This window comes from Oncorhynchus keta, chromosome 30 (genome assembly GCF_023373465.1).
Source record: "Oncorhynchus keta strain PuntledgeMale-10-30-2019 chromosome 30, Oket_V2, whole genome shotgun sequence".
Lineage (NCBI taxonomy): Eukaryota > Metazoa > Chordata > Actinopteri > Salmoniformes > Salmonidae > Oncorhynchus > Oncorhynchus keta.
Window position 1 is genome coordinate 30,090,291 of NC_068450.1, and position 20,640 is coordinate 30,110,930.

Sequence of the window (20,640 nt, forward strand, 5' to 3'; positions counted from 1 at the left end):
AAGTGACACAGAGAGTACAGGGTTGACAATGTGAGAGTAGAGTAGCTTACCTGGACAAGGTGAGATTCTCTTGCTGATAGAATCACTGCTGATGTAGTTTCTGACGGTACAGGTGAGATTTCCTGACAGGCCTTTCTTCAGAGTGATGGTGTTTGTCTCGTTATCAGAAGAGGTGTTAGTGTCTCTCAGCGTCTGTCCATCCAGAGTCCAGCTGTACTGGGAACCATCCCCTTCAGAGGAGCAGGACACCTTCATCTCTCCATGAGACAGACACTCAGAGGACAGCTGAGGACTGGACACTGGAGCTGTGGGGGAAGGAGGATATGTAACTGTAGTAAGAGGGAAAAACACATTACAACACAACACCAGCCTTTCTTCTTTAAAGCCACAGAAACTACTGTAGTCGACAGGAGCTACAGATTCATGACACATAATGACTGTATTTCAAATAACCAACAGATGATTTATTGTTGATGGATGTGGTTATGACTCTATGTACCAACTACAGTAGACTATGAAAATAAAAATGACTCCATGGTTACACATAAAATGCATTTCTCATTATTTTGATTATTAGGTAGTCACATATTTGTAGTTTAGCCAGAGCAATAGCTTGTCAAAGTTATCATTTGTAATAATTATTTGGTAAGTTAGTTATTTACCTTTGATGAACAGTTGTAGTCCTCTGCTCCCTTGTGCTACCCCTCCTGAATTAAATGTTTCTTGCAGGTATTCACCAGAATCTGTACTTCGTGTGTTATTTAACCTCAATGTCCCATTGTTTATAAAGAAGTGTACTCTGTCTTCAATGGGGGTGTATTTTATTACCCATTTGTCCTTCTTCATTTTGAGTATCTCTGTTTTAGCACCAGTTGAGCCTTTCCAAAATGAGAGTTCATCATACCTCGTGGCATCAGTCACCAGCTGGAGATAGACAGTTCCTCCCAGAGCTCCATAACACTGAGATCCATTCTGTATAGCATCACAGGAAGTCTCCAAGCCTGAAGATCAAGAAGAAGTCACTGTAGTGACTATCACTGTTCTAACCCATGTCATGTCATGTATCATTTTACAGATGATGATATAAGTGACTAACAGTACAACCAAACCAACAGCATCAATGTGATAGGGATCATTAAGTCAGTGATCATTATTATGGGACAACTGTCTTCTACCGTGTTCTGAATATTGTCTATCACCATCCGTCATTTCTGCTACATGTATAGAAGACTCCTGATATTATATTCTGCATAAAAGAAGAGGGAAAGCAACACATATAAAGATGTTTCTTACCATGAGACACTCCTGCTGAGATCACCAACAGTCCTAAAACAGCCTCCATGTCTCTTTACAATGCAGGGTCTCAGTTTATCAAATTAACTTTGGTACTTCAACAAAGTCTTCTATTTTCTATTCAGAGCTGCATTTCCATAATCTGGCAATGTTTTACGGCACAAACAAAAACCAATGCAAGGATAGTATGAGAGATAGCTGTTCCTGCCACTCAGAATAATTCACCCATTGTGTGACAAGCAAAAGAAGAGGTGTAATTTTTACCCTATTCATCGTTTCTGACATAGGAAAGAGGAAGAGCCTCATCGAAGTCTCACTTCTTCATTATATTAACAGCCAGTGGTGACCCGTAATTCAGAGCAGGTGGGACACCTGTTTTGAGTTCACCTGTTTATCTAGCTTTTTTTGTTGTTGCCTGTTTTGCATGTTATTTTAGTATGTGGGTTTCTGGATTTTGTTTTAGATTCCGTCTCTCACAGTTGAAGTGTACCTATGATAAGAAATTACAGACCTCTACATGCTTTGTAAGTAGGAAAACCTGCAAAATCGGCAGTGTATCAAATACTTGTTCTCCCCACTGTATATAACAGGAAATCCGGGGCAAAAAAAGGCAAAAAGGCGTCGTTAGTGAGGCAGGCAAACACTATCATACACGGGAGAAGTAAATCACTGGAACAACCAGCACTCTGAAAGACGTGTCACAAAACAAACAATACCTCATAGTGATGGGGTGCAAGAACTGAACAACATAGTGTGTGTAGATGACATACAGGTGTGTGAACAGGTGATCAAAATTCAGGTGATTGGGATTTGGAGAGTGAGCTGCGTTCAGGGGATCTACGTGTTTGAGAGTGTGAGTTGGAAGCAAACGTTACAAAAACATATTAAATCAATAACAGAAGGACACACTACGGCAAGTGTATACAGTTTAGTTGTTCATTTACATTTTATGAAAATATGTACAGAAATATGGGAACGTTAGATACTAATAGTTACAGTAACAAAAGAAGCAACAGAGCTTTAATGTTATGTCTAAATATCAACCCTTCACAAGAATCTCTCTCATTGGTCAAGATGTATTCCAGCATACAGTCTCCTCCCGCCCCTCAGGTCTGTCTCTCTCTGTGGTTGGTCTGGAACCCTTCAATACTACATACAACCTGTCCATACCCCACATCCTCTGGAACCTCCCTGTGTTTCTCCATCTTCTTTAGAAAATTGATGTCAGCATATTCCAGTTCTGGACTCTCAACAGCATCTGTGGGGACTGGGGAGATGTGACATGAGTGTTTGGGGGGGAAAGGGTAGGATACTGCACAGATTGTTTGTTGACATTTAACATTTGGGGTTATGTTTTTTTGTTGTTGAATTTTATCCTGTTTTCTCCCCAATTTTGTAGTATCCAATTGTTTTTAGTAGCTACTATCTTGTCTCAACGCTACAACTCCCGTACGGTCTCGGGAGAGACGAAGGTTCAAAGTCATGCGTCCTCCAATACACAACCCAACCAAGCCGCACTGCTTCTTAACACAGCGTGCATCCAACCCGGAAGCCAGCCACACCAATGTGTCGGAGGAAACACCGTGCACCTGGCAACCTTGGTTAGCGCGCACTGCGCCCAGATGACGCTAGGCCAATTGTGCGTCGCCCCACGGACCTCCCGGTCGCGGCCGGTTACGACAGAGCCTGGTCGCGAACCCAGAGTCTCTGGTACAGCGCGCTTAAACATTGCGCCACCCGGGAGGCCTCATTTGGGGGTATGTTAAACATCTCCAATCCAAAATTAAATCTAGAATTGGCTTCCTATTTCGCAACAAAGCATCCTTCACTCATGCTGCCAAACATACCCTCGTAAAAATGACCATCCTACCGATCCTCGACTTCGGCAATGTCATTTACAACATAGCCTCCAACACTCTACTCAACAAATTGGATGCAGTCTATCACAGTGCCATCCGTTTTGTCACCAAAGCCCCATATACTACCCACCACTGCGACCTGTACACTCTCGTTGGCTGGCCCTCGCTTCATACTCGTCGCCAAACCCACTGGCTCCAGGTCATCTACAAGTCTCTGCTAGGTAAAGCCCCACCTTAACTCAGCTCACTGGTCACCATAGCAGCACCCACCCGTAGCATGCGCTCCAGCAGGTATATCTCACTGGTCACCCCCAGAGCCAATTCTTCCTTTGGCCGTCTCTCCTTCCAGTTCTCTGCTGCCAATGAATGGAATGAACTGCAAAAATCACTAAAGCTGGAGACTCTTACCTCCCTTACTAGCTTTAAGCACCAGCTGTCAGAGCAGCTCACAGATCACTGCACCTGTACATAGCTCATCTGTAAATAGCCCATCCAACTACCTCATCCCCATGCTGTATTTATTTATCTTGCTCCTTTGAACCTCAGTATCTCTACTTGCACATTCATCTTCTGCACATTCTACCATTCCAGTGTATCTCTACTTGCACATTAATCTTCTGCACATTCTACCATTCCAGTGTTTAATTGCTATATTGTAATTACTTCGCCACCATGGCCTATTTATTGCCTTACCTCATTTGCACATGCTGTATATAGACTTTTTCTACTGTATTATTGATTGTATGTTTGTTTATTCCATGTGTAACTCCGTGTTGTTGTATGTGTCAAACTGCTTTGCTTTATCTTGGCCAGGTCGCAGTTGCAAATGAGAACTTGTTCTCAACTAACCTACATGGTTAAATAAAGGTGAAATAAAAAAATAAATACTGTATTTTATACCATCTATTGCACCTTGCCTATGCCGCTCGGCCATTGCTCACCCATATATTTATATGTACATACTCTCCTTCACTCCTTTTAGATTTGTGTGTATTAGGTAGTTGTTGGGGAATTGTTTGATTACTTGTTCGATATTACTGCACTGTCCGAACCAGAAGCACAAGCATTTCGCTACACTCGCATTAACATCTGCTAAGCATGTGTATGTGACCAATAAGATTTGATTTGACAGTGTTATAATAAATAACAAAACAGGGCATTGATTTATACCGCTTTAAATGGCATTTTATATATGTTAAGTATTTCTATCAAGTAAAAACTGGAATTTGTAATCAAAACAATGGTTGTAAAAGTATGCTAGACATTTATAGAATAAATCATATCTGGTTTGATGATTCTGTGACAAATGGTGAATTAGCTATTGATTTATGCAGCTTTAAATTGCATTTTAAAGATTGTATGCATTTCCATCAAATCAAAATAGATTTTTTTATTTAAAACAAAGGTTGTAAAAGTATGCTAGACATTTATAGAATACACCATATCTATTTTGATGTTTCTGTGACAATCAATTAATTAGTTATTGATTTTTACAGTTTTAAAAGGCTTTTGGCGAATGTCTGTTGAATCTCTGAATATAAAACCAATTTTACCTAGCTTGTCACAACACCCATACCGCTAGCCAGCTACTATAGCTGGTTAATGTTGGCTAGTCAGCTAGCTTGCTAAATAGCGATTTTCGTATTTTTTTTATCCGTTATTTTACCAGGTAAATTGACTGAGAACACGTTCTCATTTGCAGCAACGACCTGGGGAATAGTTACAGGGGAGAGGAGGGGGATGAATGAGCCAATTGTAAACTGGGGATTATTTGGCGACCGTGATGGTTTGAGGGTCAGATTGGAAATTTAGCCAGGGCACCGGGGTTAACACCCATACTCTTACGATAAATTAACTTTATGACAGAAAAATGTGCATAACCATTTGTCTTTACATTAACTAGCATAATCCTCTCAACTGTACATTTGTTTTGCATGATTCGTTTTGACGTTAAAATGACTTACATTTGCTTCCATCGTAGTATTCTTGTCAGCCATTTTTGCTGAAGAAAGTCACCAGCGTTGGGTCCCATCGCGTCAAATTCATCATGGGAAACACTCGATATGACTTTGCATAATGTTGGAAAAAATGTACAATACCCAGTCAGTGCAACCGCAGTGGCAGCACTACAATTCCCATCATGCACACTGTCTTGGGCGGATAGACACTCATGGGCCAAGGTTGAAAGTTTACCATGCCCGATGTGAAGAACGAAAGCATGCACACCGATGTGGCCAAGTTTATTAAATTAGTTAAAATGTAACGTTATCTTGTTGTGTTTGTGTTAACGTTTGAATATGTCTTTAAGGAAGGGGCATGCTTCAAATCAAAAATTGAACTATTTGATCTACCAGTATTTAAAAGAGAATGGCTTCCAGAAAGCTGCAGAAGAACTCAAGAAGCATGTGAAGAAGGTCGCTATATCTATTATGTTTCTTGTGTTAACGTCTGAATATGTCTTTAAAGAAGGGGCATGCTTCAAATAAAAAATGTAACCATTTGATCTACCAGTATTTAAAAGAACGGCTTCCAGAAAGCTGCAGAACTCAAGAAGCATGTGAAGAAGGTCGATATATCTATTATGTTTCCTGCTTAATGCCATTGTAACATTAGCGCTATCTCCTTAGGAAACGTGTTACGATGTAATAAAATAGTTTTAACAGTGTAGCTAGGAGGAACAGCCGAAGCGATGCTTGAACAAGAGTCTATGCCAATAGGCAGCCCGCGCCTGCTTATTTGAACCCTGTTCCCAAGTACACAAGTAAGAGAGTCATATGTGATCGTATCCCAATGTAAACAAGGTTTTAAATGATTTTGTTTTTGTCCAATACTATATATTTCTGGGATTCTTGCGGTCAATTTGCAGTGTATAAATTATTTATAACTATGTTCCGGTCTTCCGGACCATCCGCTCAAGGAGAAATCGTCCCGCGCCTGAATCTTATTGGGGACCCCTACTATATGCTCTCTACCAGTGCCAGTGCCATGAAGGTCCAGACCTCTTGGTGGAGGCTGTAGACTATACATGGAGATTACACTAATAGATTGAACTCTGCTGTGTAGAGTTTCTTGTTTTCATTATGTAGCTAGCTAGATATCCCTGTCTTTGATTTTGTCAGTCTTTCTTTTTTGTATAGGGTGGAGAACCAGAAGCCTTGTCAACATCACTACTGGAGATCTACAATAAATGGTTCGGAGAGTGAGTAGCCTACACTTTTTCTTAAAATACCAGCCATTATTTTGTCTGATAAATTGATTGCATTGGGTTTGATTTTAACATTCAACTGTGTTCTTAAGTACATCCAAGACCACAGAAACGGGAACAGAACCGGATTCTTCCAAGTTAAAAAATAACTGTCAAGCAGACCCTGAAAGCAGCACAGAGAGCTCAAGTTCAGCAGAGGAAGAAACAAAACCTGTGAAAGGTACAGCCTTTATCTCCAATCATCTAACAGCTCCTGTTAAAGGTACAGCCTTTATCTCAAATCATCTAACAGTTCCTGTTAAAGGTACAGCCTTTATCTCCAATCATCTAACAGCTCCTGTTAATGGTACAGCCTTTATCTCCAATCATCTAACAGCTCCTGTTAAAGGTACAGCCTTTATCTCCAATCATCTAACAGCTCCTGTTAAAGGTACAGCCTTTATCTCCAATCATCTAACAGCTCCTGTTAAAGGTACAGCCTTTATCTCCAATCATCTAACAGTTCCTGTTAAAGGTACAGCCTTTATCTCAAATCATCTAACAGCTCCTGTTAAAGGTACAGCCTTTATCTCCAATCATCTAACAGTTCCTGTTAAAGGTACAGCCTTTATCTCAAATCATCTAACAGCTCCTGTTAAAGGTACAGCCTTTATCTCCAATCATCTAACAGCTCCTGTTAAAGGTACAGCCTTTATCTCCAATCATCTAACAGCTCCTGTTAAAGGTACAGCCTTTATCTCCAATCATCTAACAGCTCCTGTTAAAGGTACAGCCTTTATCTCCAATCATCTAACTAACTGTAGTGTCAGACATACAGTATAGGAGACTAAATCCAAAGTAAACAACAACCACTCATTTTGGAATTAGAGGTTTGACAAGCAGGTGTCCACATACTCTTGGTCATATAGTGTACAATGCCTTCAGAATGTATTCAGACCCCTTGACTTTTTCCACATTTTGTTATGTTACAGCCTGACATTTCACATTCTTAAAATAAACTGGTGAGCCTAACTGAACTAAGACGGGGAATTTTTACGAGGATTAAATGTCAGGAATTGTGAAAAACTGATCTTTTAAATGTATTTGGCTACGGTGTATGTAAACTTCCAATTTCAACTGTATATATGGCCTTGACTAGAATACAATATATACAAATGAAGTGTGTAAAACAGTATGTAAACATGATTAAAGTGGCCAGTGTTCCATGTCTATGTACATTGGGTGACAATCTTTAAGGTGCAGGAATGAGTAGCCAGGTGGTAGCCGGCTAGTGACAGTGACTGGACGGAGGCCTGCTAGTGACAGTGACTGGACGGAGGCATGCAAGTCACAGTGACTGGACGGAGGCCTGCTAGTGACAGTGACTGGACGGAGGCCTGCTAGTGACAGTGACTGGACGGAGGCCTGCAAGTCACAGTGACTGGACGGAGGCCTGCTAGTGACAGTGACTGGACGGAGGCCTGCTAGTGACAGTGACTGGACGGAGGCCTGCTAGTGACAGTGACTGGACGGAGGCCTGCTAGTGACAGTGACTGGACGGAGGCCTGCTAGTGACAGTGACTGGACCGAGGCCTGCTAGTGACAGTGACTGGACCGAGGCCTGCTAGTGACAGTGACTGGACGGAGGCCTGCTAGTGACAGTGACTGGACGGAGGCCTGCTAGTGACAGTGACTGGACGGAGGCCTGCCAGTGACAGTGACTGGACGGAGGCCTGCTAGTGACAGTGAATGGACGGAGGCCTGCTAGTGACAGTGACTGGACGGAGGCCTGCTAGTGACAGTGACTGGACGGAGGCCTGCTAGTGACAGTGACTGGACGGAGGCCGGCTAGTGACAGTGACTGGACGGAGGCATGCAAGTCACAGTGACTGGACGGAGGCCTGCTAGTGACAGTGACTGGACGGAGGCCTGCTAGTGACAGTGACTGGACGGAGGCCTGCTAGTGACAGTGACTGGACGGAGGCCTGCTAGTGACAGTGACTGGACGGAGGCCTGCTAGTGACAGTGACTGGACCGAGGCCTGCTAGTGACAGTGACTGGACCCAGTGATGTGCGAGGCCTGCTAGTGACAGTGACTGGACGGAGGCCTGCTAGTGACAGTGACTGGACGGAGGCCTGCTAGTGACAGTGACTGGACGGAGGCCTGCCAGTGACAGTGACTGGACGGAGGCCTGCTAGTGACAGTGAATGGACGGAGGCCTGCTAGTGACAGTGACTGGACGGAGGCCTGCTAGTGACAGTGACTGGACGGAGGCCTGCTAGTGACAGTGACTGGACGGAGGCCGGCTAGTGACAGTGACTGGACGGAGGCCGGCTAGTGACAGTGACTGGACGGAGGCCTGCTAGTGACAGTGACTGGACGGAGGCCGGTTAGTGACTGGACGGAGGCCGGCTAGTGGCGACTATTTACGAGTCTGATGAAGTTGTTTTTCAGTCTCTCTGTCCCAGCGTTGATGCACCTGTACAGCCCTCTCCTTCTGGATGGTAGCGGGGTGAACAGGCCATATCTAGGGGGCTGGAGTCCTTGATGATCTTCTTGGCCTTCCTGTGACACTGGGTGCTGTAGTTGTCCTGGAGGGCAGGCAGTGTGCTCCCAGTGATGTGTTGGGCTGACTGAACCACTGTCTGGAGAGCCTTGCGGTTGCGGACAGTGCAGTTGCCGTACAAGTCGGTGATACAGCCCGACAGGAAGTTGTGATGGTCTTAGTGGCCAAGCCAAATTTCTTCAGCCTCCTGAGGTTGAAGAGGCGCTGTTGCGCCTTCTTGACAACACGGTCTGTGTGGGTGGACCATTTAATTTGGTTAGTGATGTGTACGCCGAGGAACAGATATATCAACCCAGTCTGTCAGACAGCACCAGGAGCAGAGACATCACATCAACCCAGTCTGTCACAGACAGCACCAGGAGCAGAGACATCACATCAACCCAGTCTGTCACAGACAGCACCAGGAGCAGAGACATCACATCAACCCAGTCTGTCACAGACAGCACCAGGAGCAGAGACATCACATCAACCCAGTCTGTCACAGACAGCACCAGGAGCAGAGACATCACATCAACCCAGTCTGTCACAGACAGCACCAGGAGCAGAGACATCACATCAACCCAGTCTGTCACAGACAGCACCAGGAGCAGAGACATCACATCAACCCAGTCTGTCACAGACAGCACCAGGAGCAGAGACATCACATCAACCCAGTCTGTCACAGACAGCACCAGGAGCAGAGACATCACATCAACCCAGTCTGTCACAGACAACACCAGGAGCAGAGACATCACATCAACCCAGTCTGTCACAGACAGCACCAGGAGCACGGACTGGTGCTTTCAACCAAAATATGTCTTTTCAATGTATTTTCGACATCTTTTCAATGTCTTGTGCTCATTGGGAAAGCAAGGTCTGAGATGGGTCTGAGACAGAGAGATACAGCTATGCAGCAAGACTTGTCTTTTGGACTGTGAGTCAAAGGAACAGATAAGGATGTGAAATTGGTATTCTGAAGAGACATATTCATGACTCAAGGCTTGTGAAGTCTATCCTGATAAATACCGGATGTCTGAGGAATTTATAAGACGGTGAAGGAAAGGATTTGATGCAGAATACATATGACGTATGAATGTTTCTAATATCTACACAGATGGAGATCCATATCTGAGGACTGTGGAGGAAAGGAATGGACATTCATGAGCAATTGATTTTGTGAAGAGATATGTTTATGTCTCAAGGCTCACAAAGTCTATCTTGATAAAGATACACTACATGACCAAAACTATGTGGACATATGCTTGTCGAACATCTCATTCCAGAATCATGGGGATTAATATGGAGTTGGTCCCCCTTTGCTGCCATAACAGTCTACACTCTTCTGGGAAGACTTTCCACTAGATGTTGGAACATTGCTGCGGGGATTTGCTTCCATTCAGCCACGAGCATTAGTGAGGTCGGGCACTGATGTTGGGCAATTAGGCCTGGCTCGCAGTCGGTGATCCAATTAATCCCAAAGATGTGTGATGGGGTTGAGGTCAGGGCTCTGTGCAGGCTAGTCAAGTTATTGTGCTGACATTGCTTCCAGAGACAGTTTAAAACTCGGGAGTGAGTGTTGCAACCAAGGAAATACGTTTTTTACGCACTTCAGCACTCGTCGGTCCCATTCTGTGAGTTTGTGTGGCCTTCCACTTCGCGGCTGAGCCATTGTTGCTCCTAGACGTTTCCAATTCACAATAACAGCACTTAAAGTTGACAAGGACAGCTCTAGCAGGGCAAAAATTTGATGAACTGACTCGTTGGAAAGGTGGCATCCCTTAGGCCATTCTACTGCCAATGTTTGTCTATGGAGATTGCATGGCTGTGTGCTTGATTTTATACACCTGTCAGCAACACTCATTTGAAGGGGTGTCCACATACCTTTGTATACACTACACCACGTATTCCCAAACTGCAGTTTTTGCAATGCCATCGGGGGTGTGCCAAATACAAATGTAATTCACATTTAAAAACAAAACATTTATATTTTCCAACGGGGCTATACATTTTGTTGATTTTTTTTCTCTCCTGGGTAACCTCGTTTCACTGCCAAAAATAAAATGAAACCATCTTGTGTTCAGTGAAATAACAACACAATGTCAAATACAGGTAGCCTAGTCAAATAATTAACACCCAATCCCATTAACTGCTACTCTCTCGCAGGAAACCTTCACTCTTGCGCAGACATTTATAAATTAAACATGGCAATTTGAAAAATGAACCATGGGAGTTTATTTTAGCAAGAATAAATACAACTTTCGTGTAGTAAGATGTATAAAAGCAACAGATACCATTAATAAGAAGGGGCTAGAAGCGTCTTATATGGTGAGCTACCAAGTGGCTAGGACAGGCAAGCCCCATACTATTGTGGAGGACTTAATTCTTCCTGCTGCCACGAATATGGCTGGGACAAAGATGGGGGAAAAGACCCCAAAAACTATACTGACAATGCCGTCATCAAACAACACTGTTTCACGACGCATCAGTGACCTGGCAGGAGATGTTTTGAAACAATTCCTGCTTATACAAGCCAGTGAATTATATGCGTTACAGATGGGATGAGTCAACAGATGTGGCGGGCCTGGCACAACTCCTGGTATATGCCCGTTACATTTATGGGGGGTCAATTAAGGAAGACATTCTCTTCTGCAAACCATTGGAAACCAGGACAACATGAGAGGATATTTGTATTGTACTGGACAGCTTTGTGACATCAAATGGACTTTGGTGGTCAGGATGTGTTGGTATCTGTACTGATGTCGCAAAAGCCATGACAGAGTGCAAGCAGTTGCTCCCGACGCCACTTGGGTACACTGCAGCATCCACCAAGAGGCTCTTGCTGCCATGGGAATGCCTGACAGCTTGAAGGACATTTTGGACACTACAGTGAAAATGGTTAACTTGGTTAAGGCAAGGCCCCTGAACTCTCGTGTATTTTCTGCATTATGCAATGATATAGGCAGCGACAATGTAACGCTTTTACAACATACAGAAGTGCACTGGTTATCAAGGGGCAAAGTATTGACACTTTTTTATTGAAAGACGAGCTTGAAGTTTTCTTTACTGACCATTATTTTCACTTGTCTGACCGCTTGCATGATGATGAGTTTCTCACACGACTGGCCTGTCTGGGGGATGTTTTTTCCTGCCTGAATGATCTGAATTGCAGGGACTCTCCGCCACTATATAATGTGCGGGACCAAATTAAGGCTATTGTTAAGAAGTTGGAAATCTCCGCTGTCATAATTAACAAGGACTGCATACAGATCTTTCCATCATCGTATGATTTTTTTTGTGCAAATTAACTCAAGCTTAAGGACAATGTCAAATGTGATATAGCGAAGCACCTGAGTGAGCTGGGTGCGCAATTACGCAGGTGCTTTCCCGAAACGGACGACACAAACGACTGGATTTGTTATGCCTTTCATGCCCTGGCTCCAGTCCACTTACCGATATCTGAAAAAGAGAGCCTCATCGAAATTGCAAAAAGCAGTTCTGTGAAAATGTAATTTAATCAGAAGCCACTGCAAGATTTCTGGATAGGGCTGCGCTCAGAGTATCCTGCCTTGGCAAATCGCGCTGTTAAGACACTGATGCCCTTTGCAACCACGTACCTATGTGAGAGTGGATTCTCGGCCCTCACTAGCATGAAAACTAAATACAGGCACAGACTGTGTGGGGGAAATGATTTAAGTGAGACTCTCTCCAATACAAACCAACATTGCAGAGTTATGTGCATCCTTTCAAGCACACCCTTCTCCTTAACCTGTGGTGAGTTATTCACCATTTTTGATGATCAAATAAGGTTTTATATGTAAGATGGCTAAATAAAGAGCAAAATTATTGATTATTATTATATTATTATTATTTGTGCCCTGGTCCTATAAGAGCTCATTGTCACTTCCCATGAGCCGGTTGTGAAAAAACTCATTCTTATGTTTAATAAATGTATCGTATAGTGTGTGTGTGGCAGGCTTACAATGATGGCAAAAAACAACATTTAAGAGTACACTGACCCTGGTGCTAGAGGGGGTACGCAGCTGGAGGTTGAATGTTTGAAGGGGTACGGGACTATAAAATGTTTGGAAGCCACTGTACTAGCTGATAGAAGATAGGTAAATTACCAATCCAACAGTTTGAAAATAGCAGAGCACTGGCTTTAACGGGTCGGAATTGCCAAGATGTGCGTTTGACGCTGGTGCCGCCTTAATGCCAGCTGGAATTAGAGCCCTGAAGATCATGTATGTCATGTTCTTTAACTCTGAGGATATCTGTCTTTCCAGGCTCCCAGACCCCAAAGCATCAGAGCCCAGCCACTGCCAGACCAGCTAAGGGCAAGGCTGCAGTGCAGAGCACCTCTGGAGGAAAGGCCACAGTGGGGGAGAGCTCTGGGTCTGACAGCTCAGAGGTCTCTGAAGACTCAGAGAGTGAGGAGACACCACCACAGGTGAGGAATCACACTGGTCAGTTCAGAGGTTAACACTGATTGGTCATGATGTCAAAGTGAGATATTCTTCCTGTGAATGATGGTGTCCTCTGTTCCTCTCCCCCACAATTGAAAGAAAAACCCTGTGACACCCAAAGCCAATCATGTTCCAGCTGCAAAGGTCAAGGCCAGGTCAGCGGTCACACCATTGACCCTGAACAAGAAACCAGCAGAGAGCTCAGACAGTGACAGCAGCTCAGGGAGTGAAGATGAGAGCCAGAGTCTGCTTCCACAGGTGAAATAGGAGGGGGTGGAGATACAGATGTTTCAAGTCTTAATGTCACATGCACAAGTACAGGGAAATGCCTTTTGTTTGGACACACCTACTCATTCAAGGGTTTTTCTTTATTTTTACTATTTTCTACATTATAGAATAATCGTGAAGACATCAAAACTATGAAATAACACATATGGAATCATGTAACTAAAAAAGTGTTAAACAAATCAACATTTATTTTAGATTCTTCGAAGTAGCTACCCTTTGCCTTGATGACAGCTTTGCACACTCTGCTTGCTTTGGGACTATGCGTGTGTGTTTGGACCATCTTTAGTGATTTGAACACTGAGGAACTTGAAGCTGTCTACCTGCTCCACTGCCACCCCATCAATGTGGATGGTGAGTGAGGGCAGTGTGGAGAGCAATTGAAACTGCGTCATCTATGGACCTGTTGGGGATGTATGCATATTGCAGTGGGTCTAAGGTGGCTGGGATGGTGGAGTAGATATATGCCATAACCAGCCCCTCAAAGCACTTCATGATTACAGAATTGAGTGCTACAGGGTGGTAGTCTTTGTGGCATGAAGCCTTAGAGTTCTTAGGAACAGGGATGATTGCGGTCATTTTAAAACATGTGAGGATTACAAGAGTTCTTGTCGGTTGTAAGAAATAATAGCAGATACATAACATGAAAGTAGACAAAAAATAGACCGCAAAATAATCACATGGATGGATGGAAGATTGTTGCATTGATACATTGATTGACAGTAGGGTTGAGTGCTCTGTCTTTGTAGCAGACATCCTCCCCGACAAGCAGACCTGTTTGAGCATGACAAGGCCTTGTGCACAGCGAGATCCATACAGATGGTTTGTTGAGATCGATGTGGAAGAACTTGACTGGCCTGAACAGAACCCTGACCTTAAAAGCCACTCCTGCGTTTTCTTGGATGTGTGTTTAGGGTCTTGTCCTGTTGAAAGGTGAACCTTTGACCCCAGTCTGAGGTCCTGAGCGCTCTGGAGCAGGTTTTCATCAAGGATCTCTCTGTACTTTGCGCCGTTCATCTTTGCCTCGATCCGTTCATCTTTGCCTCGATCGGCAGTCCCTGCCGCTGAAAAACATCTCCACAGCATGATGCTGCCACCACCATGCTCCACCGTAGGGATAGTCACAGGTTTCCTCCAGACATGATGTTTGGCATTCAGGCCAAATAGTTCAATCTTAGTTTCATCAGACCATAAAATCTTGTTTCTCAAGATCTGAGAGACTTTAGGTGCCTTTTGGCAAACTCCAAGTAGGCTTTCATGTGCCTTTTAATGAGGAGTGGCTTCTGTCTGGCCACTCTACCATAAAGTCCTGATTAGTGGAGTGCTGTGGAGATGGTTGTCCTTCTGTAAGTTTCTCCCATCTCCAGAGGAACTCTGGAGCTCTGTTAGAGTGACCATTGGGTTCTTGGTCGCCTCCCTGACCAGGGCCCTTCTCCCACGATTGCTCGGTTTGGCCGGTTTGGCCAGCTCTAGGAAGAGACTTGGTGGTTCCAAACTTCTCTCATTTAAGAATGATGGAGGCCACTGTGTTCTTGGGGACCTTCAATGCTACAGATATTGTTTAGTACCCTTCCCCAGATCTCTGCCTTGACACAATCCTGTCATGGAGCTCTACGGACAATTCTTTCAACTTCATGGCTTGGTTTTTGCTCTGACATGCACTGTCAACTGAGTGACCTTATATAAACAGGTGTGAGCCTTTCCAAATCATGTCCAATCAATTTAATTTACCACATGTAGACTCCAATAAAGTTGTAGAAACATCTCAAGGATGATCAATGGAAACAGGATGCACCTGAGCTCAATGTCGAGTCCCATAGCAAATGGTCTCAATACTTATAAATAAGGTATTTCTGTTTGTTTGTAATACATTTGCAAAAATTCAGAAAAAAATGTTTTCGCTTTGTATTGTGTGTAGATTGCTGAGATTTTTATTTATTTAATCCATTTTACAGAAGGCTGTAACGTAACAAAATGTGGAAAAAGTCAAGGGGTCTGAATACTTTCTGAGGACACTGTATAATAATATAATCTTCAGCATTTGTTTTCTTAACACATTTCTTCACTGTTTTATCTGACTTTATGCTGATTCAGACAACAGCTGCCACAACTAAAGCTACACCAGTGAAGCAACCAAAACCAAGTTCAACAGCCAAGACAAAAGCCACTCCTGCTACCCCAGCTAAACCAGTGGTTGCTGCTACGCCAAGCAAGGCACCATCTAGTAAGGATTCCAGTGATTCCAAACAAACTGTGTGTTCTGTTCTGTTCTGTTCTATGTGTGTTCTGCCTTGATGGTGGTGTAAGTTAATGTAGGTTTGTCTCTTTCCCTTGTATGTAGCTTCCCCAGCCACACCAAAAGGAAAGAAGGTGACCACAAAAGACAAGAAAGCAACAGCAACAAAGAAAGCACAGGTACAGATAACTCTCTAAGTTGACTTGTCTCATCTGTACGTGCTTATGGTGAACCACATACTGTTAGCTAGATAACTCCCCCTAACTGACTTATTCTTACCCAACCCTGGTTTCAGGCCTCAGCTTCATCAGCCAAGAGGAAGAGATGTGAAGAGAAACCAGGGGACATGCCCGCTAATGACAAGAGGAAGAAGCTCTCCATGCCTCAAACCCCTCCTGTTCCTCCTCCTACTGGGAGAGACGAGTCTGACTCAGACTCTGACACCGAACTGGATGTGGAAAAGTGGAAGAAACTGGCACGGGAACTGTCAGGTGAGAGAGAGGGGAGGGAGAGTGGGGAGGAAGGGAGGGAGAGATAGAAGAAGAGAGTATGAGGGACATGAGAGGATGGAGAGGGTTGTGAGTCAGAGAGTGGGTGAAGGATTTAAAATAATAACAGCCATAAGACAGACAGCATCACCCTTTAATAATTCATTATGTCAATATAAACAGAACTGTATTATGTATTTAACATAAAGTACAGTAGGTGTTGACAGTTCATCTGCATGATGTATTTTACATAAAGTGTAGGAGGTGTTCATAGTCGGTCTATGTTAGCCATGTTGTTTATTTACTGTCGACCTACCTCTCTGTCCACAGACGCTGATATTGCCAAAATAGACACCATCACTGCACTGAATGCTCCACCTGCTCCCACCTCACCTGCCTCAGCAGCAAAGAAAACAAGAGCACCGAGGAAGCCCAGGGCTAAATCTACACTGGAAACACCCCCAAATCCCAGGGCCAAATCTGCAACGAAAACACCAAAACCCAAGGCTGACACTGCAGTGAAAAAGGCTGGTCATGCTAAAAAGTTCAAAGCTACAACTGAAAAAAAAGCCATGGCTGAGAAGAATGGGAAGACCAAGACACCAGCAAAAGACAGTAAAGCCAAGTCTAGTCAAGTGAAGAAGGCAGCACCTCCCTCCCCATCCCCTGAAGGCCAAGCAGAGGAGATCAACAGTAATACAGCTGACCTAATAGCTGTAGCAGACAAACAGCCACCCTCCATGCTCTCTACCACAACACTTAATGGAAAACAGACAGCCAAGAAAGGAAAGAGGAAAAATGGGAACATTAGTAAGGCTAAAGCAGATAATAATCTACCAGAACCCAAGAAGAAGAAAAAGAAAAAGGAGATTGTAGAGGAGAAGACGGAACCAGAGAAGAAGAAAAAGGAGAAGACGACTAAGGAGAATGGGGCAGAAAAAGAGAAGGAAAGAAAGAAGAAACAGGAGAAGATGAGCAGGGACAATGAGACTGAGAAGAAACAGGAGATGATGAGCAGGGACAATGAGACTGAGAAGAAACAGGAGAAGATGAGCAGGGACAATGAGACTGAGAAGAAACAGGAGAAGATGAGCAGGGACAATGAGACTGAGAAGAAACAGGAGAAGATGAGCAGGGACAATGAGACTGAGAAGAAACAGGAGAAGATGAGCAGGGACAATGAGAAGAAACGGGGAAAAGACAGAAACAAGACTAAAGGGAATGGTGTTAAAAGTGACCCATTACTTCCATCCACCACAGGAACGCCTGATCCTCCAACAGAGAAAAAGAAAAGTGAGTGACTCTTTCTCTAAAGTACTTGTCTCAGACAAAAAAATAACTTTATACTGAAGAGTGTCTGTTTAATGTGTGTTAAACTGTCTACAGAGAAGAACAAGCTGAAACTCTCAGTGGAGATTGCAGTGCCTGAGACTCCGGTCACCCCTGTACAGGCATCCACAAAGACCCCTCCTAGAAAGGTAAGGAAGCTATCATCCTCATCTTTCCCAAGGTGTAGAAGTAGGAGCAAGACAGACACACATGCTCTTTCTTGACGTTTAATTCCAGCATGTTTATACTGCTCACTGCATGCCTTGGTCCTCAGACCTATAACTGTTGCAATATACAGAGCCTTAAATGTTTTTGTTTTTGTTCTCCTCAGAAAAATAAATCATCTAAGAGTAAGTCAGGCCTTTAGAGATGAAGGTCAAATACAATGGGGCTGTGTCAAGTGTGGACCTGGACCCAGGATTCTACCTAAATGGTAGTTGAGCAATAATGGTAAAGACTGTCTGTCCACACAATGGTCTCCCAAGACCAAACCAACTGGGCCCAGCTTTTCAAAAGTTATCTGGATTTCGCCTATCGGGAGGTTGAAATGCATAGAGATAGAATTAATAGAACAGAAGTCCCCATTCAAGTCAATGATTTGTCTGTCCTATTCATACTATTTCTATGCATTTAATTGTATGCGATAGGCGAAATCCAGATAGATAACGTTAGAAAAACCGGGCCCTGGGGATTTGTTCGATTTTTTTTACAACATTGTATACTGTATTAAATGAACACTTTTCCTGTTGGTACATTTAATGAAGTTAAAACATTGATTTTTATTAGTTTATCCCCTCCAAAATAATTGTACAGTTTGCTGTTTTGCATACTATGTGATGTGCTGCAGCTATCTATGTCACTGTACATTTTAATTATGATGTTTCCTTGTATGTTTGTGTGATAGTGACAAACAGAACGTTTTAAGGAAATGTCAAGTTTACTATAGCATTAGCCCATTCATAGCCGCTAACTACCTTTAGGGCCTATTGATGATAGTAACTTCTGACCGGGGGAGTTTTGTTAAGAGCCCCGACACTCTCTGAATGTGAACATGCATTGCTTGCGGTACGAATTTTGAAACATAAGGAACGTACACTACCGTTTAAACGTTTGGGGTCACTTAGAAATGTCCTTGTTTTTGAAAGAGAAGCACATTTTTTGTCCATTAAAATAATTTCAAATTGATCAGAAATACAGTGTAGACATTGTTAATAATGTTAAATGACTATTGTAGCTGGAAACGGCTGATTTTTTTATGGAATATCTACATAGTCGTACAGAGGCCCATTATCAGCAACCATCACTCCTGTGTTCCAATGGCACGTTGTGTTAGCTAATTCAAGTTTATCACTTTAAAAGCGTAATTGATCATTAGAAAACCCTTTTGCAATTATGTTAGCACAGCTGAAATCTGTTGTTCTGATTAAAGAAGCAATAAAAACTTTATTTTATTGCTTTCAAAAACAAGGACATTTCTAAGTGACCCCAAACTTTTGAACAGTAGTGTATATATTCATATCGGTGAGAAAATAATATACTTTATAGGGTTAAGGTTCCCACACAGCCATTTCTCCATGTTACAGCGCTTGTTTATGGAAAACAGACGGAAAACAGAAGCGACTACCTGTGCTATCTGCGTCTCCGAACACCTGTGTGTAAACGGAAGGCAGACGCCACAAACGTGTTGTCACTGAACAATACTGTCGGCTGTGTTAATACTGGTTAAAACAGTCTACAGTAAATGTGTATTTTCCATTTGTGAAATTATTTTGATATGATATGAATGTAAAGGGATTTATGTTTCTAGAATCAATTTCTGTTTAGATGCTGTTTTGGCTGCCAGAGACAATTTGCCCTTTAAACAGAACACGTAAGGTCCTTGAACTATAAGGAGTAACGCTAGCCTCCTTTGACCCATTATTGCGCAGCATCTGCTGCTGTATGTCTTACGGGGTGAATACATATAGCCGATCCGAAATGGAGGTACAGATCAAATTAACCTCAAAATAACAATGAAACCCAGAGCTGTTGTTTTACCCTAACACCCTAGTGATGAATGCATAACCTAAATGGTAAGAGAATCATGAGGTTGAAAAATATTTGAAAGATATTAGGACTAAGAACATTTTTTTTTTAAGTTTCATGGTCAGAAAGCATGTTACCTTTCTACTGTATTTTTAATGAAATTAAAAGTCATATTTTTCTACAGTTTTGTGTTTTTAAGTGCATTTTGTTGCAGTAGGTTGGAGGCACTGGTGCCAATAGCTTTATCTTGAAGCACTCCTGAAGCACTTTACAGCTGGCCCACTTTATCACCATCATCTCGCACCTTGTCTTAAAACATGACTTTTGACTATTCTACCAATGAAGAAGATAACGTCAACAACTCTTGGTAAAATGTGACGCTAACAAACTCGTGTCTTAACAACTTAGCTATCAAACTTATTCAAACGGATAGATTGGTAGATATATGAAATGTTTAGGTTGAACGCAGTCCGCCACAAGGCTGGTCGTCAGGGCAGCGGTTCAGAGTTCAATTCAAGAGGCAAGCACATGAAAAAGGTGAGTTCAGCTGAAGTCAGAACCATGGAGGAATAATTCAACCTAATCATCTGCTATACAATTGGCTACTTTTGCTTTCAGATGCCATTCAAATGTCATTCATGTGCAATCATGTAATGGGAAAAGTCAAACTGTCAATCCATTTTGAAATGTCCAAAGAAAAGTTAGAACCTAATCGAAACTAATGTCTATATTATCGAAAAATAAGTTTGAAGGTTTATACCCTGAATATGAAAGATTGGCGCCGGAGGTGATGGCGGCCGTTTTACGGGCTCCTGTTCAATTGTGCTATTTTGTGTTTTTTGCGCTATTCTTTTTCTTTTTGTTTTGTACATAATGTTTCCGCCATCGTTTCCTATGACCGAAAATAGCTTCTGGATATCAGAACAGCAATA

General features: G+C 42.9%; 2 protein-coding genes across 12 annotated transcripts in view; one reads left to right on the forward strand and one right to left on the reverse strand.

Moving 5' to 3' along the window:
* Positions 1–5,289, reverse strand: part of LOC118363380 (uncharacterized) — a 160,060-nt gene extending 154,771 nt beyond the window's left edge. The window contains exons 1-3 of one of the 10 annotated variants that reach the window (XM_052488189.1): positions 5,117–5,258; positions 2,464–2,560; positions 767–1,001 (exon numbers count right to left, since the gene is read on the reverse strand). In XM_052488189.1, the coding sequence (XP_052344149.1) occupies positions 767–1,001; positions 2,464–2,470 (242 nt within the window). In that variant the 5' untranslated portion in view covers positions 2,471–2,560; positions 5,117–5,258. Of the gene's footprint in view, positions 1–662; positions 1,002–1,293; positions 2,561–5,116 lie in introns of all 10 variants that reach the window. The other 9 variants (XM_052488182.1, XM_052488180.1, XM_052488179.1 and 6 more) reach the window with 9 other exon arrangements.
* A 36-nt stretch (positions 5,290–5,325) lies between these two features.
* On the forward strand, positions 5,326–19,891 carry LOC118363379 (uncharacterized). 2 transcript variants are annotated; one of them, XM_052488175.1, is made up of 11 exons: positions 5,326–5,566; positions 6,290–6,351; positions 6,450–6,619; positions 13,166–13,329; positions 13,445–13,603; positions 15,725–15,854; positions 15,972–16,045; positions 16,162–16,357; positions 16,685–17,647; positions 17,741–17,832; positions 18,015–19,891. In XM_052488175.1, exons 1-11 carry the CDS (start codon positions 5,450–5,452, stop codon positions 18,048–18,050), a joined length of 2,163 nt encoding a protein of 720 aa, XP_052344135.1. In that variant the 5' UTR covers positions 5,326–5,449; the 3' UTR covers positions 18,051–19,891. The 2 variants fall into 2 exon arrangements, with proteins under 2 accessions (XP_052344135.1, XP_035600071.2); XM_035744178.2 differs by having other exon boundaries at positions 6,450–6,577.
* Positions 19,892–20,640: the final 749 nt, after the last annotated feature.

Bases quoted from the DNA above. Each gene is read 5' to 3' on its own strand.
- LOC118363379 (XM_052488175.1), top strand. From the start codon at position 5,450: ATGTCTTTAAGGAAGGGGCATGCTTCAAATCAAAAATTGAACTATTTG. The intron at 13,604-15,724 runs GTGAAATAGGAG...ATGCTGATTCAG, and splicing joins GCCAGAGTCTGCTTCCACAG to ACAACAGCTGCCACAACTAA. The intron at 16,046-16,161 runs GTACAGATAACT...CCCTGGTTTCAG, and splicing joins CAGCAACAAAGAAAGCACAG to GCCTCAGCTTCATCAGCCAA.